General features: G+C 45.4%; 2 protein-coding genes across 2 annotated transcripts in view; one reads left to right on the forward strand and one right to left on the reverse strand.

Annotated features, from left to right (window-relative positions):
- Positions 1-3,292: 3,292 nt before the first annotated feature.
- PDE12 (phosphodiesterase 12) lies at positions 3,293-11,549 on the reverse strand. Its single transcript, XM_084634595.1, has 3 exons — positions 10,071-11,549; positions 7,906-7,984; positions 3,293-6,533 (listed from the first exon to the last, which is right to left on the reverse strand). Exons 1-3 carry the CDS (start codon positions 11,397-11,399, stop codon positions 6,091-6,093), a joined length of 1,851 nt encoding a protein of 616 aa, XP_084490721.1. The 5' UTR covers positions 11,400-11,549; the 3' UTR covers positions 3,293-6,090.
- A 2,938-nt stretch (positions 11,550-14,487) lies between these two features.
- The window catches only part of DNAH12 (dynein axonemal heavy chain 12), a 172,930-nt gene continuing 162,545 nt past the window's right edge, over positions 14,488-24,872 (forward strand). Inside the window, exons 1-2 of the mRNA XM_084633689.1 lie at positions 14,488-14,573; positions 21,543-21,712. Of these exons, the coding sequence (XP_084489815.1) occupies positions 21,543-21,712 (170 nt within the window). The 5' untranslated portion in view covers positions 14,488-14,573. The remainder of the gene's footprint in view (positions 14,574-21,542; positions 21,713-24,872) is intronic.

Consider the following 24,872-nt stretch of genomic DNA (forward strand, 5'->3'; position numbering starts at 1 on the left):
AGGAAGTTTTTTCCTAATGTCTAACCTAAGTGAAAGGGTAGTTAAGCACTTGAACGGATTACCTTGGGAGGCAGTAGAATCCCCATCACTGGAGGCTTTTAAGAAAAAGGTTAGACAAACAGTTATCACAGATGGTCTAGAGAATACTTGGTCTTCACTGAAGTAAAAATAATACCTCAGTGCAGGGGTGTGGACCAGATGACCTATAGGGGTCCCTTCTAATCCTATGATTAAAAGGCACTGTAGCTTTTTATAGTAGTTTATATCTGATGCATCCTCTCTGATCTAGCCATGCAGTCATTGCTCACGCATGCTTTCCATGCAAGTCAGATGATTTTAAACTGAAAGAGGGACCAACGCACTAATCTAATAAGTCATTTCCAACTCCAAAGTCCGTTCAAACTGAGATTGTGTTTTGGAAACTAACTCTCTGAACTGGACACAAAAGACTAATGAAGATGGCTAGTGCTCTGACTGCTATAATAAGAAATCCTGAGTTCCCGAAGGTGGATTTTTACTCTTTGTTGAATGTGGAGCTCAGTGCAATATAATGAACAAATTGGCATTGACCTAAAAATCTTTTAACATAACTTCATGCAGAATATTTTATATTTGTATATACCAGAAGATTAGGAATATTCTATAGCCAAGATGGCCAAATATTGAAAAAAATATATGGTTGAATTCTGAACAGATCATCTGTTTTACTTTGCTCCCTTTATGAGTCATATGAAAGTTTGCAAAAAATGGATGGGTTTTTATTTGCCTGAATCTTGGGGGAATAATTATGCTTCACATAATGGCATTTAGCTATGGCCATTCATACGGATCTGTAATTCATTATTTGCCTTTTTCAAAATATTCTAGTAATCCATTTAAATACAGGGCAGAAACCTGAGTCAACTCCCCTATCACAAATAGGGGCTAGTTGAAGCGAACAGTTCATGAGCAACCCATCAGCAAAACTTGTTCAAGTAAACTGTTTGATCAGTATCTGGCAGCGGTTCCTGAATGATTTGCAGACAGAAAAAGTGCTTGGTATTAAATTGTGAACGGCTCTATGCTGTGTACAATTCCATTGTAAATACTTTGTTGTTTGTCCTAGTTTTAAGTTAAATTATTAGCAATACAATTTTTTTGTCAAACGTGTGTATTTCTGTAAAAGTAAGTGAGGGGAATAGTATAACGGGGTGTGTGTGTGTGAAGCCTAAAATCTTACTCTGTAATCCCTTACCCATAGGGGTAATCTTTGCCTGTGGGGCTAGGTTAAGGCAGGATGGGTGTGACACACAACCCCAGCAGGCCTTCTGTATGACTGTATCTCTCCTTTTTTTGGTGAAGGTTTGAGGTCCCTTAAGGATAGGCATCCCAGGTGCTTGCTCTGTTGTAGAGAAGAACGTCTTGGAGCAATGTTCTGTCACTCGTTCTCCAAGAATACAGTGTGAAAGCCACCTTGCTGAAGTGGTTCCTTCTAGAGAGACCAATGCAGGCTGCTTCAGCCACTGGGAGGGAGGCTACAACCTGGCCTCAGTTAGACCTATTAATTCCCCCCAGAGCTGTGATTCTATGCCACCCTCCCAGGTTCTGTCTGCTTTGTGGACCTATTATTCATCATTAGCCCAGACATCTGCTAGGCAGGTTCCTGTCCCTAGTAACTGATAAGCTGACACTGAAGGGTCACTAGCCACATGATTAATCTCAGGTTCATTCATACAAGGGCCATAAACCTGAGGAGACTCTGGTACTAACTTCCAAGTCTGCACAGGTGCTGCCCTCTAATTTGGCAGACTACAGTAATCTTAGGCCTGGCCCTTTCTCACTGAGCCTGGGCCCAAATGCCTTGGAACCTGAACCATTAGCACCCAGGGTCTCTGTGATCACAGCCCCATCTACTTTCCACATTGTTATTGATTTCCTCTGTCTTACTCCTCCTCTCCCCCCCCCCCCCCTTTTTGGCACCAAAACCATAGCTGGAGCCAACTGTTATCACTGCCCTGATACTAGACAAACCCCCAGCCATGTAGTCACCAATATACCAGATTAGAGAGGTAGCCTCTGTACCTTCATCCCTCCTCACCCTTAGGTAACACAGTAGAGTCAGGAAGAAAGGGCTTATCCTATCTGGGCCTTCCCCCTGGCTATGTATCCTCCCCTCAACATTCTCACTACTCATAGCCTTACTGGACATGCTGGGTTGTGCCGCCATGTTGCTTGCATCAAGTCTCAGGGGATCACCCTTTCCAAAGAGACCAATTATATCATCACAGACAAGCCCATTGGTACAGCCACAGATATTTGAAAAGCAAGAGAGAGAGGAAGAACTTCATTACAGGCTGTGGTGGATGTATCTAGTGCAAGCTTGCACCGTTGCCATGAAGAGGTGTTATGCTATTCCTAAGCATTGCCCATAATTTTTAAAGGCAAAACAGCTGCGTTAGTTGCTTCTGAAGCCAGGGGGAGAGTCAATCAACATTTCCTTCCTCCCTTGCTACTCTAGCTGTTTAAATATACTTATAGGCATTCTGAAATCCAGCCACTGTATACTCTAACAGAGCACACATTGCACTTCTTTATCCCCTTTGGAGGCCTTCCAAGTGTTTTACCGTAATTGGGATATATTAGCTAAATTTTGTAGATATGAAAACTGAGGCATAAAAAGTTTTAAGTGCCTTATCCCATGTCCCACAGTGTAATCCTGATAAAGTTGCTGAATGGCTGTACAGAACTTTGTGAAACCAACATAAAATATCTTACTCTCAATAACTCTATTCACAATCAAGTGTTTCATTCAGCATTACTTTTTCCCAAAGCAAGCACAAGCATCCACATATTGCAATTACTTTACTTCAGAACTTATCTATCTAACTTTGGTCCATGACCATGGAAGGCTGCTTACTGGTAGACAGCAGAGCTGACAGACCATGTGGCAATGGCTCTACGAGTTAGAAATACATAAATATTTTTTCCATGACACTAGTTACCAGAGCTGGTGAGTTCACAACTCTATTAAGTCTGAGAGCTCCCTCCCCCACACACATAGGCATCTGTACTGGATAGCTTGCTTTCAAAAGGTACAAACAGCAGGGAGATAGAGTACAGTGATGCTACAGTTTATACATGTAAATGATGGTGAATTGGCTATATGATTTTGAACCACAAAAGTATAGGCCACACTGGAATATAGGCTATCAGAAAGAGAATTACCCTAGACAATTACGTACAAGAATAAAAAGCCTTCTGCCCCAGAGTTCTTCACCACCACAGGTGAAATACATGATTTAAGACTCAAAGGCCTTATCAGAAAACAACTTTAATCAAAATATCTTACATGCAAGATGCAATGGATACATAGTTGGTAAGCAGGGTGGTATAAACATGTACTTACGGCATGTTTTTACATATGTACATTAGTCTGATTAAAAATGATTTTTCATCATTTATTTTTGAGCACCCAAAAGCTTCACAAACACTCCCTATTCAAGAGCTTACAGTCTAAACACAAAATGCACCAAATGAAAACAAATTGAGAGCAGCAGGTAACAAGTTATAGTAACATCCCACGGTAATTCACACCAGTTGTACAGTTAGTGTTAATTTTCCATGGTCAGCAACCCTCTTAATCCACATTTCCCCACCATCCTCCCACCAATAGGTGTCTGTCAGCAGTGAACTCCAGCCCCTCAGCTTAGGCCTGCTCCACCCATTCCCTTCTAAGAATCATCTCTCTTCCCCTCAATGGAAGAGCTCAAAAGGCTCTGAGGGCTGGAAAGTAAAAGTTATCTGTTGGCTGTTCCAGCAGCAGCAGCGTCTGTCTCTACTCCCATAGCCAGCACCAGTCACAAGGGGGAAGGCTCCATTCCAACAGAGAGTCCAGGGAGAGGAAACAGTGCATGTGCTTGGACCTTGTGCCATAGGACTTTCCTCCCATTTCTCTTGGTAAGAGAAAGAAGTTCCTCTCCTGGCCTGTTCTTTCTACTCTCCCACCATAAAGGTTATAACAGTTTCAGTCTCTATCCTTGCCTAGCAGCAGCCACCTACCCTGTGAGGAGGCTCTATAGCCCATGAGGTGCCAAGGAGAGTGGCAATACTTAGACCCCCATACTTGTTTGACTGGTACCAACTGTCACATAATTAAGGGTTCAGCTCATAGGAGGCTTACATATCACATTTTTAAAAACACCATGGAACAATTGCCCATATCAACATGTATAGTACTATGAAAATGCTACCACTGTATTTATTACTATGAGGTACATGTATGGACCTTGTCTGAGTGTCAGGTTAGTTTGCACTGTTTGGTTGTTCCTTGGGTCAAGCAACAGGAGCAGAGTTAGGTAAGGTTTTTTTTATGTCCTAAGTCTGTGCATCCCCACAGTTTTCAGTTTAGCAACTTTTTTCATTTTAAATATTCAGTTTAACTTTTGCATTATGAGGAAGCCACAATGTTCTAATGCATTTCTAGTGTTCCTATCTGCATGATATGTGCCTTTTTATAATGTATAGGGGTGAGAATTCTTCTTGATTTTTCAGTATTAGACATTCAGAGCTTGTTTTGTCCTGGAAGGCACTAATAACCAGAAAACTAGTCAAATGAGGACAATAATATCAGGAGTTGAGGGAAAGTTATCAACTAAAACAAGAAGCATTAGTAAAACTCTATAAATCTTTTGTTTGCAGAACCTCTTCAGTTTCCATGACCAACATTTTGGAGAAAGGAAGCCCTGGGTAGTGGGTGTTTAAATAATTAAATATTATTTCCAGTAAGGTATGGATATAATGTACATAATATATAATATAATATGTATAATGTACATCCTTAGACATCCCAAATATTCCCCAACATAACCAGGAAAGACTAGACTTGTTATTGCTAAAATGAAAGTGTAAGCAAAAAAAAAAAAATTTTTAAGTTAAGAAAGCTTTCAGGCCTTCTTTATGATGGAAAAAAAAAAATCGAGCAAATCCAACTTTTAAAAATCTTTGCAAGTCACCTTTAAGCATTTGCACCCAAATAATTAGATACATATTACTTATGTGAAGTGTTCTTTTCTTCCCCTCCCCCCAGACCAGGACGGAATTGTTCTCCAGAAGCAACTAATGCTTCCCTGCAAATCAAAAACTGACAAGATAAATTTAAAAAGCTCCTTCCCACCCAAACTGTATTAGGAAACTGACCTAAAACTTTTAGTATGTTTTCTAATGCTAGATATAGGTAACAGTAGGAATCAATACTCAAAAGTAAATACAGGTCTTACATATTTTTATTTTTAGTAAACTTGATACTGGTTTACAATAATCGACAACTGGTCTTTAAATCTGGTTTTTTTCCATTTCTTTTAAAGGTCAAGAAGAGCCTTTCAGTGGCTACAAATACATTAAGTGGGCAAGGAAAATGGTTCTTAAGCCATTTTAATCCTAAAATTTAATATGGTTTTATGTTGATTGTACAAATCTATTCAGATGTTGGTATCTGGTTAGAAAGTATCTTGTCCAAAAAAGGAGTAGTACACTGAACATGCAGCTTGCTAAAGCCTAGAGAAGCATCAGGAATGCTAAATGAATAAATTTATATTTTTGAGTATTTAAAAAGAAGGAGGTGACATTTGTCCTGCATTGAAAGTAGTTTTAATTGATTTGATTCAACACAACTCATTTGCTTACCCTCTTTTATATCCTATTCTGAATTATACAAACAGGGTTCAGTTCATGTGTACTTTTATAGAAATCAGATTAGATTCATACATCTGTAACAAAATAATCTCTTAATCAGTTAAAAACACCTATAAAAAGGTATGATAATCTAACTTTTTTTTAAAACATCCTCATCTTTCTTAAATATATTTGGACTTCCTATTAGTGTAGAAAAAGGGAAAGGGGAAGCTATGTCATGCAAATGTTATGAACAATCAGACAAAACGCTCAGTAAGAAATTTATAATCAAAATGACAGGCATGTGAACTTTTTTCCAATAATCAGTTTAGCTTCCTTCTTTATAAAGGTACATACAAGCCGGGATACAAGGTAAGTTCCCTTAAAGTAAACAAATTCCTTCTTTAAAGGCCCGGAACAAATGCCATGCAAATGTTAGTCTTATTTCCACTTTAAATCACATATTAATGCTATATGATCTGAGGGATGAGACACACTTGGCAAGGCCTGATGGGTGGTAACTTCTTCATGACTTGGCAATGGAATTACTTGTTCAACCTCTAAAGCATTTATGTCAATGAATATGTAGTCCAGGCATCCATGAAACCCACCAACATAATTTGTATAAGCAGGTTCTCCACAAGCACTTTGCAGTTTGAAAGGATGAGTTAGAGACATATTGCATCTTTCTTCTTCTCCATTAGAGACCCAGTCTTCATGATCCTCAGCAACACTGCCACTGTTGATAAACCTATACATTCCAGTTGAAGGTGTACTATTAAAATCACCGCAGAATATGACAGGTATGCCAGGATACAGATCACATGTAACATGCCTAATATGAGACAAAGCTACAGCAATTTGGATGAGACGGATGTTTCCACCTACGGACATAAAAGCATGTTAATTAAGTATTCTATTTATTCAGTAGTTTCAAATGAGTTTTATAAACCACTGCTGACTGATAGTTTGCAGCAATATACATTTTAAAACTGTTAGCAAGGCTTCAACTTCGGTGCATGATTATAGGGACTGTGCACCTTTAAAAACATACCCCTGCAATTTTCCCTCCCAAGTAAGAGTGAATCTAGAGAAACCAAATACCTTCTTTGCTAAGGATTGAGCAGGGGCCTTTTTCACCCTTGCTCAGTTAATCCCTGGCCTAATAGGGCACTGGCTTCACCCCACCATCTCAGTGGCTTTTTTCTGCCCCTACATCCTTTAGGACAGGGGTGGGCAAACTTTTTGGCCCAAGGACCACATCAGGGTTGCAAAATTGTATGGAGGGCCAAGTAGGGAAGGCTGTGCTTCCGCAAACAGCCTGCCCCTCCTCCATCCACCCCCCCCCACTTCCTGCCCCCCTCAGAATCCCCGCCATCCAACCCCCCTGCTTCTTGTCTGCTGACCTCCCCCTCCCAGGAACCCCCATCCCTAACTGCCTCCCCAGAACCCCAGGCCTTATCCAACAACTCCCTGTTCCCTGTCCCCTGACTGTCCCCCAGGACCTTCTGCCCCTTACCCAACCCCCCCGCTCCCTGACCATGACACTCAGAGCAGCATGACTGGCAGTTGTGTCGCCTGGCTGCAGCCAGCCACACTGCAATGCTACCCAGCAGGAGCTCGCAGCCCTACCGCCCAGAGCGCTGCTGGCGCAGCAAGCTGAGGCTGCGGGGGTGGGGGAACAGCAGGGGAGGGGCCAGGAGTTCAGGGGCCGGGCATGACAGTCCCAGGGGCAGGATGTGGCCCGCGGGCTGTAGTTTGCCCACCTCTGCTTTAGGAACACCAAGAAACAGGAAGTAATCTCCCCTCCTAGTTCTTGCGCCTAGAAGGGAGACGTGGTTTGAGAGGCCCAATTTGCTTCCTCTGCTGTCAATACCACAACATCAGTTACATTGAGTACAGAGGGAGTCACACTCTGTAAACCCATCTATATTAGCAAATTACAGATTGGGGGTGGAATGTGGAATACAATAATTTTTGCTTTAGCTATATTCTGAACATTCCTAAACAAGCAAGACTACACTCTATCACGATATAACATAATCCTCCAATCCAGTTGGTGCAGCAGTTAAAGATCCCATTATGAGAAGGAATGAACTAAGGAAATCCTCATCTCCATAAGGAAAAATGAGGAATTGTAAGAAGTAGGGAGAAATCCTTCCATTCAGAAAAGTGAAATGCAAATTCTAGTTGTGTAGGAAAAATGCTACTAAATCTAGCTAATAATATAGACATATATAACATCAGTAAAGTTACCTTTTGGATGCCAGTATAGATGAGTATTAGCTATACAAATCTTCCTTGAAGGATCATTCGTAGACTGAAGAACTGAAACCTGCACGAAACAGCACTCTTTTACAAAATGTTAAATCAGAAAATGCTTTACAGGCCTCAAAGAGCCTATGTAGAATTATGAATTATTAGTGATTAATCAACTTGTACCTTGGTGACAATACAATTCACATTTTTATACATCTCTTTCTACACATTATTTTGAATGTTAAAGTCAAATATTATAAGCAATAAACAGTTTTTGAAAAACAGTGTACCTGACAGGAAATAGCCCATGTACACTAACTACACATACCATTATAAAATTTCTCCCCCACAAAAAGCCATGACCCGTGACAATTATAGTACTTTGTCAGTTCTAGAACTAGTAAAACAAGTGTTTCTAAAATAAGTCATTTGACAAATTCCAGCGAAATTAATGTATTTGCCAAATACTATTTTAACCAGCCCTGTCTGTCAAGTCTCCTGCTTTTGCTATACTTTTTCTTCTGCATTTCACTCTCTTTCTTCTAAAAGATCTTGGTGGAGCTTTTCCCAAGTTTTTTCCTTCTCCATTCTTCCACCCCCTCTGCAGCAACAACACTTGAGTTGTTTCTCTGCACTGAGGAAGCCACTAGTTGGGAAGTTAGCAATCTAAAACTTTTGTTTAAAAAAAAAAAGTTATCAGGCACCAGGAAAAGTCTGTACTCACACTGGCCCTTGGGGTAAGTAGATTTTTCAAGCCTTGTAAATGAGATTATATTTGTCACTGCCACAAGACTCCATGTCAGTTACTGGGATTTCTGACCTGGGCTGTGATCCTGCAACCACTTATGTGGATGCTTAACTTTAATTATGAGAGTAGTCAATGGGTCTACAAACATGAAAAGTTAAGCACGTGCATAAATATTTGCAGGATTGGGGCCTTAATTTTCTTAATGTCACAAACAGTGCAGTCACTATCTCACATGCACACCCCACTTGTATGTCTACAGTGTTTCAAAATCAGATAACCAATGCCCCCAAAGTTTATTAAAATTTAGAATAAAAATATTTTCTAAACTAAAATCAGATCTGATACTTTAGAAGATCTGACACACTCCAATGTTTTGTTATATCACTCTTAAGAATTCACTTTAAAATGGTTTGAAGACAGAAAGAAACCAAAGAAAATGAATACATCATTTAAAACTGGCAGGATCATTTTTAATCAAGCCCACATTCTAAAGGGCAGAAATCAGGGGAAGAGAGCCGACACTGGCCCCGTGTACCCAGTTGGGTGAATGGCAAAGACTCTGACACTACCACCTATCAAAACACATTTCCTTGTTTTACACATTAAGCAGTGTGACATTCTACCTGATTCTCAAAACCCTCCATAACCTAGGGCTTGTCTTACACTTACCGGGGGATCCACGTGCAGCGACTGATGCATCGGCAGTTGATTTACTCGAGAAGAGTAGGGGGAGTCAATGGGAGAGCATCTCCTGTCGACATCATGTAGTGTGGTCACCGCGGTAAGTAGATCTAAGCTACATTGATTTGAGGTACGCTATTCACGTAACACAAACTGCCTAGCTTAGATTGAATTTCCCCTCTAGTGTAGACAAGGGCTTGCTCCAGCATAGACAGACTCTATGGCTATGTCTACACTACCACGGTAAGTCGACCTATGCTAGGCAACTCCAGCTACGTGAATAACGTAGCTGAAGTTGACGTACCTTAGGCTGAGTTACCGCGGGGTCTACACCGTGGGGGGGTCAATGGGGGAAACTCTCCCGTTGACGTACCTTACTCTTCTCGTTGGGCGTCGAGTACAGGGGTCGACTGGAGAACGATCTGCTATCGATTTGGCGGGTCTTCAGTAGACCCGCTAAATCAACCACCCGTGGATCCATCACAGAACATGGACCCCAGCTGTAGTGTAGACATAGCTTATGGTTCCTACCCTACTCACAATCACAACTCTGCCTGCCTGAGAACCTTTTACTCTATTACTGCTCTGTCCCTTCTTTTTCCTTCTACCAGTAGTTCTATAGTGAACCTCCTCCTAAACAGTGACAGTGCCTCCCACTGGCTCTGCAGCCTGATTTCCTGGGGGTTGGACACACCAATTTGTGGGGTAGAGCTGCTGTACAAATGGCTGGTACCTGCAGCACAGAAGATCTCTGCAGCACCTTCTCCTGGGCTAAGCGGTAGGGGGCTAGCTTGTCCCGCAGCTCCTTGTGTAGTGGGTCGGAGACCAGGGCCTCATTGAAGGCGATATCGTGCTCGCTAAGCAGGCTGAACTTATCCCTGCGGTAGAAAGTGGCCAAGCCTTCATGCTGCTTCTCCTTGATCCTGAAGAGCCCCTCGAGGCCGAAAGCGTCCAGCGCCGGGGCCAAGCTATCGGCGAAGACGGACTTGTCCACCTCCTGCAAGCAGATGAGATCGGCGCTGTAGCCGGCCAGCTCCTTCTTGAGCAGGTTCTGCCGGTAGTCGAGCTCCAGCGCGTAGGGCGCGCAGTAGGGGTAGAGCACGGTCCGCGAGTGCTCGGTCTGAGCATAGATGTCGGCCAGAACGTTGTAGGAGACGGTGCGGATTAAGCCTTCCCCGGACACCTTCTTGGTGTAGAGGTGCCGGGAGTCGAAGGTACAGGCGCCGGGCCCGGCCTCCACGGGGCCGCTGCTTTCCACCTCCCGGGGGAGCCCGTAGCGCTGCTGGCTGTTGCCCGGGGTGCAGTGAAGCTTGAGGCGCAGTCCGATGTGCGCGTTGGTCGGCGTGAAGACGCGGTCCCGGACCGGGGCTTCTACCCAGATGGCGCCCCCCGGGGAGGGCTCGTCCCCGCCGCCCCCTGGCTGCTCCCGGTACCAGCGGAAGAGACAGTGCTGGGGCGCGCCGAATTCGGTGTGGATCTTGGGGCAGACGGGGAAGCCGGCGAGCAGCGAGCGAGGCAGCTGGAGCTCGATGACTGACGGCGGGTTCCGCTCCACCTGGTACTTGACTTCGCCGATCTGCAGCACGGCGCCGTCCTGCCAGGCCTCGGCATTGGACACGTCTTCAGCCACGGACTCCCCGTCCCGCGAAAAGAGGCGCACGGCGAGCGGCGCCGTCGGCACCGGCTCCCCGGCCGGGCCCGCCTCCGCCCGCGCTTTCTTGCTCTTCTTGGCCGCCTTGGCGTGGCCCTTGCCGGCGTTGGTGGCGATGCGGGCCAACGCCCGGCCTAGCGGCTCCGCCTGGTCCCGCTGCATGTGCTTGGCGCTCCCGTCACACAGCACGAACCACAGGCTCATCTTAGGCTCCGACGGGACGCAGCGCACGACAGCCCGCTCCATGTGGCCAGGCCGGTCTCCGCAGGCAGGGCCGGGGGGAACCGCGCCGCCGCCGCGGCTAAGGAAAGCGGCCGATCGGCAGCGGAGCCTCGTCGGGCCGGCAGCGGCTCGTAGCTCCCCCCACAGAAGGCTCCACATGAACCAGCCCGCCCGGCATCCACCATTCATCGGCCGCCGCTGCGTTCCGGCTCCGGGCAGCGCGCGCCAAGACAGCCTCACATTGGTGACAGCACATTCGCTTGCAATTGCCTGGAAACCCGCGCTGGGGCAAAAGGAGACGAGCTGAGCGGCGCGCCGCAAGTGCTGATGGGTACTGGGGTAGTCATATACCGGAAATGACGAAAGGGAAGGCCCAACCGTGGGATATGCATTTGTCTTTGGAGGTAGTCGTGGGCATAGGCCGGAAGTGCTGACTATTTACTTCCTGTGGAAAGAGGTAGAAAAGCTCGGGGGAAGTGAGAAGCATCTAGTGCTGATCCTGCCGAGCGCGTACCGTGGCTGGAGGTCGGGTGGGAGCAGGTAGCCTGGGGTCATAGGCGCCCCTTTGTAGCTCTCGGAGCTTTATCTAGGTGGTTTCCTTGGAGAAAATAATCTGTGTCCTTTGCAGATCTCTAGGGAGTTGCCCCTCCTCCCTCCCCTGAGATGTCAGGCCTTAGTGGGGGCCATGCCTATGATCAGTTCTCTTCAGTCCCTTTTTCCAGGGCTAAGCAGCTGGGACAGTTTGGGTGAAGTAGATAAACGAAACACTAAGTATCTCTGATATTAACAGCAAAATTCTGCACCCCCAGGGGGAGAGCCTTTAAACACTTCCTAAAATGAGCCCCCAAGAAGGGATTCACTCTCCCAAATTAGTGAGATGTGAAAAGAGGAAGACTTGTCTCCTGAAAAAATTCAGACTTTTATAAGTTTCAGAGTAACATCTGTGTTAGTCTGTATTTGCAAAAAGAAAAGGAGTACTTGTGGCACCTTAGAGACTAACCAATTTATTTGAGCATAAGCTTTCATGAGCTACAGTTCACTTCATTGGATGCATACTGTGGAAAATACAAAAGATGTTTTTATACACATAAACCATGAAAAAATGTGTGTTTATCACTACAAAGGGTTTTCTCTCCCCCCACCCCACTCTCCCCACTTTTATAAGTTTCAGAGTAGCAGCTGTAAAGCATTCTTTAGCATAACACACTGTACATGTTATTGATGCCTGAGGTTTGGATTTATTTTCTACTTATCTGGTTCAGAATGTTTCATGTTTATTGAAAGAAAGATAAAAATAGAACAGTTCAATCACTTAAAGATGTGATATCTGTAAAAAGAGCCATTTTGGAAAAGTGTCAGTCAGTTGTAATGTTGAATTTAGCTATTCATAATTACGACTAAGACCTCAGTCCTGTAGCTGCCTCTGTGTGATCATTAAAGTCTGCTCACAAAGAGGCATTGGAAGGTCAAGAAGACCTTGGGTAAGTCATTTCAGTTATCTGTGCCTTAGTTTACCTATTTGTAAAATAAGAGGGAATGATCCTGAGCTCCTTGGTAAAGTGCTTTGAGATCTAATAATGAAAAGCACTGTAGGAACTAGATATTACTATTGTTATCATAGTGGGGCCTTGGTAAGTCTCATCACTTCCCTAGATCAAAGGTCTAGTTTTTTATTTTGTTACTGCTAACTTCCCCAGTAAAATTAAGTACAGGAGTCGTATCTGTTGTAGTTATACAGCAACCCCACAATCTTTCTTTTTTGATGAATTTATTCTCACAATGATCCAGTGAGATAGGAAAGTACTGTTATCCCTATTGTATTGATAGAAAACTGAGACACAGATCCTCAAAGATATTTAGGTACCTAATTCCCATTGGTCAATGGGAGTTAGGTGACTAAATAATGTTGAGAGTCTGGGACAGAGACTTATGCCTTGCCTACAGTAGATAGGGTTTGCCTGTATAACTTTTACCAATTTCCTAAGTAAAATAAGGACTTTTTTTGCCACTGAATCTACTCTAGGGCTTTTGCTGACATAGCTATTTTGGTTAAAGCTGTGCTTTTTTTCATGCTTCTAACCAACGTATTCTGGCAGAATCTTTAAATGTAAACCAGGTTTAAGTGGTTTGACCATGGTCATGCAATAGGATTGTAGCACAGCAGGAAACTGAACTTAGCTTTTCTAAGTCCCAGGTTAGCACCATAGTGACTGGATCATCCTTCTTGTCTGAATAAAAATAAAGCTGATTATGTATTTTATTAGAGTTAGTAGTAATATACTGTAATGCAAAGCTGAAAAAACTCTCAATACCCATGTAAAATCCTGATGCAGCATTAAGTGAAACCTCACCCCTAGCACCTGTGTTAGCTTTAGGGATCCAGTCATTCAGTCATTGCAGGAATAGGGCTTGCATGCATAAATATTTGCAAGATCAGGTCCTAAAATTAAACTGTTTAAATACTGTTAAAGCCCATATCCTATAAATGAGATCAGGAGTGTGTGAAAATCATTTGCAGACTCCTAATATCTTGGGACCCAGATATCTAATATTTTGGTTCTTAATGATTAATTAATACATTTACACATGTATGGAGAAGGTACATTCTCTATGTCAGTTTAATCATTAGTAGTTTGTGCACTTCTCTACTATATACTCCAGTCTGAGTGCATTGAAACTTATTTGTCTGAACAGAGTTGAATATGTTGTGAAATCAACTGAATTACATAGAATAACAGTATTCTGTATGTAGGACACAGAGGTGGAAGTATATCCCCCAGAGACCCAACAATAGTGACATGAGAAGAGCACAGAAGGCTGTACACAGGTTGTTCTCTCTCTAGATGAGGCTTCTTTAAGAATCTTTAGGTATAAAGGGGCTTTGCAGGCATGGGATCCAATGAAGTAGCTGCAAACTTGGGGGTGGAAGAAGCTGCTGAAGCCCAATAATTTGCACGGAGCTGGCACATTTTCTATATACACTTCTTTAGCAAACAAAGTCACAGCTGGTGTTTGCAGAACAACTTGGACCCCTCCTCTGTGCATGTCTGATTCCGGTCCCCCCGGCGTTCCTCGTTGCCTCTCCCCTCACCGCCCCCGCCGGCTGAGATAACAAGCACGACGCGACCCCCTGCTGACTGAAGGGGGCGGGGCCGCTCGCTCTCTCCTCTCGGGCCGCCGCTGAGGGAACGGCCCTGCACTTGTCGCCATGGCAACCGCGTTGTTGACCCTGACGGGTAGCGCAGCCTTCGGAGGAGCAACGCGCTGCCGCCGCAGCCACCGCCCAGGCCCGCTCTGGTCCCGTTTGCCCCTGTCGGGACAACGAGCCCCCGGCCCCTTCTGGGTCCCGGGCAGCGGAGCGAGGTGAGGAGGGAGGGGGACGGGGATCACCCCCTCCTTCCTGTGCTGTGCCGCGCCGCGCCGCGCCGCCCTCCCCGCGGCAGGGAGCGGGTGAGGGGCTGTTACAGGCTGTCCTGCCCTCCTCAGGGCCTGGTGCTGGGGCAGCAGCGAGAGGGCCGTGCTGCCTTCCCGGTGGCAGGGGGCAAGGAGTGTTACAGACTTTTATCTGGGGGAAACATGAGAGGGGGAATAGGCGATGTTGGTTTTATATAAATGTGCTTTGATGGTAGCTTTGTGCATTTCCAGTTCTGCTTTTAAGCCTGAATTTGTGTTAGCCAAAGAACCTGCTCCATTATAGTCTAGCTTCTTTTACTGCTTGATCTTGCAATGAAAATGTAATCCTGCATTCGTGTCATCAGTTATTTCTTCTCCCCTCCATAGCTTTTGTCTCTTTCCTATCTTCATTAGAATACTTGGGCCTTGAGTTACTATCCAAACACACGCATCACCATCCTGTGGCTTGGCTTTTGTGTTTTACAACATAAGCCTCAGTCTAGTCTATGTCCCTGAGTTTGGCTTTCACCAGGGTTTATCTCTAGGACCTCCTGTGTCTTAATTTCCTCTCCCTAGAGAGCCACTTTCACATCCTTTGGGTATGTCTATATTACAAAATTAGGTCAATTTTATAGAAGTCGATTTTTAGAAATTTATTTTATACAGTCATTGTGTATGTCCCCAATAAGCGCATTTAGGCGGCAGAGTGTGTCCTCAATACCGTGGCTAGCATCGACTTACGGAGCGGTGCACTGTGGGTAGCTATCCCACAGTTCCCGCAGTTTCCGCTGCCCATTGGAATTCTGGGTTAAGCTCCCAATGCCTGATGGGGCAAAAACATTGTCATGGGTGGTTTTGAGTACATGTCGTCAATCGCCCCTCCCTCTCTCCCTCCCTCCGTGAAAGCAACGGCAGACAATCATTTTGCGCCTTTTTTCCTGGGTTACCCATGCAGATGCCATACCACAGCAAGCATGCAGCCTGCTCAGCTCACTGCTGCTGTTGTGAGCATTGTAAACACCTCGTGCATTATCCTGGAGTATTTGCAGAATCGGGTTAAGAGACACCAGCCCAAGGACGACTGTGTTGAGGACATGGACACAGGCGTTCCTGAAAGCACAGGCTGTGGCAATTGGGACATCATGGCGGCAGTGGGGCTAGTTGATACAGTGGAACACCGATTCTGGCTCCAGCAAACAAGCACAGACTGGTGGGACCGCATAGTGTTGCAAGTATGGGATGATTCCTAGTGGCTGCGAAACTTTCATATGCGTAAGGCCACTTTCATGGAACTTTGTGAGTTGCTTTCCCCCGCCTGCAGCACAGGAATACCAAGATGAGATCTGCCCTGATAGTTGAGTAGCAAGTGGCAATAACCCTGTGGAAGCTTGCAACGCCTGACTGCTACTGGTCAGTCGGGAATCAATTTGGAGTGGGCAAGTCTACTGTGGGGACTGCTGTGATCCAAGTAGCCAGTGCAGTCACTGACGTTCTGCTGTCAAGGGTAGTGACTCTGGGAAATGTGCAGACATAGTGGATGGCTTTGCTGCAATGGGGTTCCCTAACTTTGCTGGGGCGATAGACGGAACGCATATCCCTATCTTGGCACTGGACCACCTTGCCAACCAGTACGTAAACTGCACAGGGTACTTCTCAATGGTGCTGCAAGCACTGGTTGATCACAAGGGATGTTTCACCGACCTCAATGTGGGATGGCCGGGAAAGGTGCATGACGCTCGCATCTTTAGGAACTTCGGGCTGTTCGAGCAGTTGCAAGAAGGGACTTACTTCCCAGACCAGAAAATTACTGTTGGGGATGTTGAAGTGCCAATAATTTCCTTGGGGACCCAGCCTACCCCTTGCTCCCATGGCTCATGAAGCTGTACACAGGCAACCTGGACAGTAGTAAGGAGCAGTTAAACTATAGGCTGAGCAAGTGCAGAATGGTGGTAGAATGTGCCTTTGGACGTTTAAAAGCTCACTGGCGCTGTTGCTGACTAGGTTAGACCTCAGCGCAACCAACATTCCTATTGTAATTGCTGCTTGCTGTGTGCTCCATAATATCTGTGAGACTAAGGGGGAGATGTTTATGGCGGGGTGGGAGGTTGAGGCAAATCGCCTGGCGGCCGATTTTGAGCAGCCAGACACCAGGGCGATTAGAAGAGCACAGCTAGGCACACTGTGCATCAGAGAGGCTTTGAAAACCAGTTTCATGACTGGCCAGGCTATGGTGTGACAGTTGTATGTGTTTCTCCTTGCTGCAAACCCGCCCCCTTTGTTGATTTTAATTCCCTGTAAGCCATCCGCCCTCCACGCTTCGATCACAGCTGGCAAAGGAAATAATGTAACTATGGTTTTGAAACCATGCATTATTTCTTTATTAATTAAAAAAAAAGTGAGATAACTGACAAGGTAGCCCAGGTGGGTTGGGGTGTGGGAGGAGGGAAGGACAAGACCACATTGCTACCAATCAAAACTTTTTGAATGACAGCCTTCTGTTGCTTAGGCCATACTCTGGAGTGGAATGGCTGAGTGCCCGGAGCCTCCCTCCCCGCGTTCTTGGGCATCTGGGTGAGGAGGCTATGGAACTTGGGGAGGAGGGCAGGCAGTTATACAATGGATGCAGCAGGGGTCTGTGCTCTTGTTGGCTTTCTTGCAGCTCCAACAGATGCTTCATCATGTCCATTTGTTCCCCCATTAGCCTCAGCATTTCCTCCTGCCTCTGCTCTTCACGCTCACTTAATGCTTTCCTGGCCTCTGCCACTGAATGCCTCCATGCATTAAGCTGTGCCCTATCAGTACGGGAGGACTGCATGAGCTCAGAAAACATGTCATTGCGAGTGCATTTTTTTCGCCTTCTGATCTGCAATAACCTCAGGGATCGAGATGATAGGGGGAGCATAGAAACATTTGCACCTGGGGGGAGATAAAAAGGGACAGTACAATTTAAGATGATATATTTCTGAGAACAAAAGGGAGACTCTTTCACAGTGAATCAAGCAATTCACAGCAGACAGCACATGTGCTTTAGGTACAACGTCACATTTTGCCTTTTATATTGAGCGCCTGCCGGTATGGTGACACATCACAAACGGCTGGGCAACAGAATTCGGTTTCCAGGCAGCCATGGTAAGCCTTTTGGTACGTGGGGTTGGCTTCTTATGCCTTCATAACATGTGGGAATGGTTTCAAACTGCAGCGCCATCCTTTCCCATAGCAAGCAAGGCCAGTTGGGTTTGCCGTTTAAAAGGAGGGGCTGAGGTTTTCGGGTGGATGTACAGTGCACACCTCTCCCCACCCCACCACGTGGCTATTCTCTGGGATGATCCCTTCACCCCTCCCCCCGTCGCGTGAGAGCAGCCCCTGACCTGTGTCCTGACCCCCCCACCCAGGGCAGATGGAGGGTCCGCAGCTCCTCACAGCTGCCTGGCCATGCAGCTCGTACCATGGTTGGGCTGCAGCTCTGAGATCCCGTCACCCGGCTGGAGCTGGGTAGGAGAGAGCCACACGAGTAGCTGTGGGGAGCCACAAACCCTTCACCTGCCCTGGGCGGTGGGCCTATGGGGTGGGGACATGGGCTGGGAGCTGCTCTCGGCCCCCCATCCTGGGCAGGTGAAGGGTCCATGGCTTACGGCCCATTCCAGCTTATGGCTTAGCTGCGGGCAGGGCCTGAGGCAGAAGGGGCGGGGCCTCCGGCAGAAGGGGAAAGGTGAGGGCCTTGGCCCCCCCACTTTTGGGAAGGCTGTGCCATCTCTGTGTTGGCTCCTTTTAATAGAGACTCTTTTTGTCTTTTGAAAACCATCTGCAGTCATCCCTATTGGTCAGAGGCCTCTTTTTAGAAACTTCCCGTTATCTCATTAATTATTTTTTGAATTATTTTATTTCTTCTGGCCTTATCACTTACTATTATTCCTTTCACTTGCTAGTCAGGGCCTTTCTTTACAACACATATATGTTTCCTTAACCAAAATTAAGCTAACTTTAATTGTTTAATTTTATATTTATCCGCTACATAGCCAGAACCTTTTCATAGTCATCTTTGTGACCGTCTTCAATAAAGTCAAAGGATTTAAAGATATACTGTGCCTGCTTCCCCACAGTGTAAATTAAAGATGATTCCTGAATATCTTCAGTTTCTTTATGGATTTTTGTAGGAAATTGAAATCTTGCAAAACACTGCTTCCAGTCTGCCAATTGTGAAGGTTAGGCAAAGCTGAAGTTTGGTATGGGTGATAGGGTAGGTAATGGGGAAAGAGCTGAGAGGAGTTAATGCACTAGCCTCTGTCTGAGCAAAGAGAAGAGAGTTTGTTAATTTCTCAGCCCTCTACCTGGCATGCTGTCTGGAGTGGCTCACAACTGTGAATGCCTATCTATTCAGGACAGACTGTCCGAAAACAAGGGCAGACACCCCAAACTGGTGGTATATTCTATTATTAGATTTCACCAAGCCAGAAACAAATGTGAACTCCTGGGTCACTATTACCAGTCTTACCATGTTTCAGAGTAGCAGCCGTGTTAGTCTGTCTCCACAAAAAGAAAAGGAGGACTTGTGGCACCTTAGAGACTAACAGATTACCATGTCTTACCATGGCGTCACAGACAGTCCCCTTAGACTTTCCACTCTATCGTGTCACCCAGACAAACTGAACTTTGTGATAAAAGATTACTTAAACCTAAAATCACACCATATCAGGTTTCTCCCAGTCCCAAAAGACCAGTCACTCACCCCAAATCAACTGGTACTCCAGATCTTACACCAAAGACAACACTGGCAGCCAATTCTGTAGCAAACTAACTATAGGTTTGTTAGCTAAGAAAAAAGAATGAGAGATTAAAGCAGGTAAAATATAATTACAGGTAAATCACAGTTTGTAACTCCAAATGGTGGCAGTGATGTAATAAACTGCTAGTTTTCCAAAAGTCTTTTCCTGGGCTACTCACATTAACTCTGGGGATCTCTGTCTTCTTGTTCAGTTTTTCTGCTCTGTTAGAATCCTTACAGTCCAGAGATGAAGGATCTTTTAATGAATTCATATTTATAGCTCTTTTATACTGTATAAATTGGTTAGTCTCTAAGGTGCCACAAGTACTCCTTTTCTTTGTACCCACATGGGCTTTTTCTTCGATGACTGATAGTGAGGAATGCATTCAGAGTCTTTGCCCTGGATCATCACACACAATGATCATTTGCTTTGAAATTAGCATTTTCTGTTTAAGTCCTTATGTTCTTCATTAGCATTTCACAAGATTTCCTTGATGGGTAATTTAGTTACAGTAAATGTTTGCTGTTACCTTATAACAGGAATAGATAACCAAGAAGTTCATGCTCAAATAAATTGGTTAGTCTCTAAGGTGCCACAAGTACTCCTTTTCTTTTTGCGAATACAGACTAACACGGCTGTTACTCTGAAACATAACCAAGAAGAATACAGTAACGACCCATTTGTTTTCATGAAGTTTACACATCTGAATACACCACTATACATTCAACAATTACTTTGATCTATCCTAATAGCAAGTAAATTGGCCTGAATACATTCTTACATCTAACAATCGCTTTTGATACTAACACACAAGTGAACTGGGCTGTGGCCCTGGTTTACCGGCATCACAAGGCTTATTCAGGAGACAGTGAAAAAAATGGAGTACTAGTGGCACCTAAGAGACTAACCAATTTATTTGAGCATAGGCTTTCGTGAGCTACAGCTCACTTCATCGGATGCATTCAGTGGAAAATTTTCCACTGAATGCATCCGATGAAGTGAGCTGTAGCTTTCCACTGAATGCATCCGATGAAGTGAGCTGTAGCTCACGAAAGCTTATGCTCAAATAAATTGGTTAGTCTCTAAGGTGCCACTAGTACTCCTTTTCTTTTTGAGAATACAGACTAACACGGCTGCTACTCTGAAAACAGTGAAAAAAATGTTGATGCCCAGTCAAGAAAATCCAGAGATGTAGCTGACAGGTTGGAAACCTGAAGGACAGAATGAAAAGCGGGGACACCAGCAAAAGCCAGAGATGAGGCAGGTCTGTCAGAGATCTGGATGAAACACTTGACCATATTTACCAGAAGCCTTGATCTAGAAACCGTGCTCAAAACCAAGATTTTCACGTACAGATGAGTTGAGACAAAAAGAACAGTGTAAGTCAAGTTTCAGAGTAGCAGCCGTGTTAGTCTGTATTCGCAAAAAGAAAAGGAGTACTTGTGGCACCTTAGAGACTAACCAATTTATTTGAGCATAAGCTTTCGTTTGCTACAGCTCACTTCATCGGATGCAAGTTGTCAAGTTGTTCTTGTAGCATTTAGAGTCACATTCACCATTTCTAGTTATTTTCTTTTGTATGAACCAAGAACAGAATCAAGCCCTAAATATCCCTTTGTACTTTGGAATTTAAGTACATAGAGTATAGTGTTTTTCCATTCACAGGCACCGGCTTCCAATTTTCCCTGGGGATGCTCAACTCCTGCTCAGCTCCAGGCCCTGCCCTACTCCACCCCTTCCCCCAAGGACCTGCCATGCCCCCACCACTCCTCTTCCCGCCCCACTCCACCCCTTTCCCATAAGTGCACCCAGTCCCTGCTCCTCTCCCTTACTCCCAGTGCCTCCTGCACGCCACTGAACAGCTGATTCACGGCAGGTGGGAGGCTCTGGGAGGGAGTGGGAGGAGTTGATGGGCGGGGCCATCGGTGGGCGGAAGGCACTGGGGGATGGAGGGAGCTTGGCTGCCGTTGAGTGCTAAGCACCTGCTAACTTTTTTCATGGGTGCTCCAGCCTTGGAGCACCCACAGAGTCGGCGCCTATGTTTCCATTGTAGAAACCTGTGTTGCTTTGGTGTCTAGATTGTGGAAATTATTGTGACTAACCCATTCTATTTCTCATGCAAGTACAATTTAATATAGTAATCTATTAAATTTTTCTTGTTTTATTATGCATTTAGATGTCGTTGTCAAATAAATTGACACCACCCACTGATAAAGAGACTTTGAACAATCGCTTGCCACCTATAGTTTTACCTACGTCATCGACAGCTGGTGTCTCAGCATCACACAATAAACTATTGAAATACCGAAGATTCAAGGAACAGCAAAAGACGCTTAATCAGATAGTGTGAGTTACATATAATTCAGCCAATAAGTTACGTTCAGATTCAGATTAAAGGGTCACTGTATTCCTAGGCAGCTGAGAGGTTTTAATAATCTTTTTTTCTTTCTTAGAGTTTAATGATGATGATACTCATTACCATCAAAGTGTCTTCCATGTAAAATCAATAGCGAGGTCCCTAATGGGCTTCATGGAGTCTCTCTGACACTTTACAGGGTCAAAATTCTGTTTGGGGTAGCTTGAGGGGTTTTCTTTGTGGAGTGGAAGGGTTGGGAATGAGTGTCAGTTATGATGGAAAGATTTTCTCAAAAGAAGGTTTTGCACTGTTAACTAAAGATGGCCAGACTCTGGATTAGCCTGAACTCCTCTAGAAGATTGTTCTGTAGCTGAGTCCCCGCAAGAGAGAAAACTCTGGTCTCAGCTCTGGCATGCTTCGTTCTGGGCTTAGTGATTTGCATTGTCCCAGAGGAGTGTTGTGGTGATTCATAGATAAGGCAATGATTTAGTCACAGGTATTTTTAATAAAAGTCATGGGCAATAAACAAAAATTCACTGCCTGTGACCTGTCCATTACTTACACTATAAATATCCCAGACTAAATCTTGGGCAAAAGGGTCGCTGCTAGGGAGGGTGTTGCTGAGGTGGGGCGGGGTCCACAGCACTAGCTGCCGGGGTCCACTGCCGACTGGCAGCTGCTCCGGTGCCCCATGACCGCTGCCAGGTACTGCTAACCTCTGCTGCTCCAGCCGTTCCAGGACCGCTGCTGGGGGCTGTCGACAGCAGCTGCTCCGGCCACCCAGGGACCCCTGCCGGTGGCAGCCGACAGCAGCTGCTCCGGCCACCCGGGGACCGCTGACGGGGGCCCTCAACAGCAGCTGCTATGGCCACCAGGGGCTGCCGACAGTGGCTGCTATAGCTGCTCCGGGACTGCTGCCGGGGGCTGCCAAGCAGTGGCTACTCTGGCCGCCCCAAGGATCACTACTCGGGCGGTCCCCGGGGCCAGCCGCTCCGGCCGCTGCTCGGGCGGTCCCCGGGGCCAGCCGCTCCGGCCGCTGCTCAGGGCTGCCTGAACAGTGGCTGGTGTGGCTGGCCCGGGGCTGCTCCAGCAGTGGCTGGTGTGACTGGCCTCAGTGCTACCTGAGCAGCTGGCCCTGGGGTCAGCCACACTGGCTGCTGCAGAAGTCATAAAGGTCACAGAAAGTCATGGAATCCGTGACTTCCGCAACCTCCGTGACAGACACAGAACCCTATTCATAGATTGATATACATTAATATTATACACAAATAATGCTTTACAAGTCCTGTGTATGAACAAGCATTTACAAAGACGTTAGAAGGAGTAATTTCATGTAATTTTTGTAGGTCTGAGTGGTAACTAAATTAACATGGAAATCTATTGCTAAGTTTTATTTGAAAATTATTAATTGCACTACCTTTTAAATTACTGCATTTCTTTTTCTGCAACTTTTTAAGGATGTATGATTGCCCTGTTGGTATAAATGCAAGGATTATGTGGGCTAAGAATACACCTATCAGGTTACCCTGGGAGTAGTGTTGGCATTGAAAGCGTGCGTGTTTGCTTGCTTGATCAAAGATAAAGTGGTGCAAAGAAAGCAATCTAACCTAGGTCTATAGGGTTAAGAAGCATAGACAAAATACATCAGGGCCTCAAGATGATTGAATGGAGACTAAGGCCCCAGTCTAGCAAAGGCTTTAGCACATGCTTAATTTAGCATGTGAGTCTCATTGATGTCAATGGTATTACTAACATATTTAAACTTAAGCACTGTGTAAGTCTTTGTAGGATTGGAGCCATGTTGGTGAAATGTGGTGACAGTACTCAGTTGCATGGATAACGCTAATGTATCTCTCTTAAAAGTATGAGTCATGAGGTAATTTTGTGCACTGCATGCGCGTACATGTTCACACTTTGAAACATTTTTATTTTTACACAAACTATAGTTAAGAAATATATTTCCCCTCCCCCCATTTTCTTTGGAAGTAATTTGATTCCAAAATAGATAAAATAAGGCCTGGATTTTGCAGTCTGGCCCATGCAGGGGGAATTCCTGCATTCGTTCAGAGTCCTATTGCCTTCAGTGGAGCTGAATGCCAGATTGCAAGTGTAAGGGCAGATTGCAGGATGAACGCCTAAGAATAGTTTAGCACAAGGGAATTGGATTAATACTGAGGAAAAGAGAAGCAATGGTATTTTTATTAATAGCAATAAAAATCAGTTATACAAAGTCATATATTTACATGGTGCCTTACAAGCAGAGAGCAAGGTACCTTGCCCTGGATGTCTTTCAGTCTATCTCAATACAAGCTTAACAAATACAAAATTAAACCGCTGCATTTTTAGTTCTTAACATCTGAAGCCAAATCCTAATCTTCCACTAATATCTGTGGTGGCAGAGTGAGGCCCCTTGGAATGCTCAGAATGTTAACTATGTCACATTGGTAATTTATTATACAATAAAATGACTGCTGACATGCATTCTGATAGGCTGAGAAGGTTCTCTTGAAGTCTGATATTAAATTGTCTTGTTAAATTAATTCTCCTTGAATAACGTCAGTTATGATCCTCACATTAGTGTCATTGTTGGCCTAAGATACATTATTTGAAGCTATGTTACAAGATAATTTCATAGTCATAATCATGCCATCAGTGGGGAGTTCTGCTTAAATACTGATACCTATCCTTAGACCAGGGGTGGGCAAACTACGGCCCAGGGGCTGCATCCAGCCCTCCAGACGTTTTTATCCTCCCACCCATGAGCGGGGTCCAGAGTTTGCCCCGCTCCGGCACTTCAGCTGAGGAGTGGGGTCGGGGGCTTGCCCCACTCTGCATGGCTCCCAGAAACAGTGGCATGTCCCTACTCTGGCTCCTATGCATAGGGGCAGCCAAAGGGCTCCGCACGCTGCCCCTGCCCCTGCAGCTCCCATTGGCCATGCCTGGCCACGCCTCCGTGTAGGAGCCGGATGGGGGACATGCTGCTGCTTCTGGGAGGTGCTTGAGGTAAGAGCCACCTGGAGTCTGCACCCGTGACCCCCTCCTGTACCCCAACCCCTTCCCACCCTCAGAACCTCTTGGTCCCAGCCTGGAGCACCCCCCTGCACTCCCAACCCCTCATTCCCAGCCCCACCCCCAAGCCCGCACCCGCAG

The sequence above is a fragment of the Lepidochelys olivacea genome (genome assembly GCF_965140295.1).
Source record: "Lepidochelys olivacea isolate rLepOli2 genome assembly, chromosome: 7".
NCBI lineage: Eukaryota > Metazoa > Chordata > Testudines > Cheloniidae > Lepidochelys > Lepidochelys olivacea.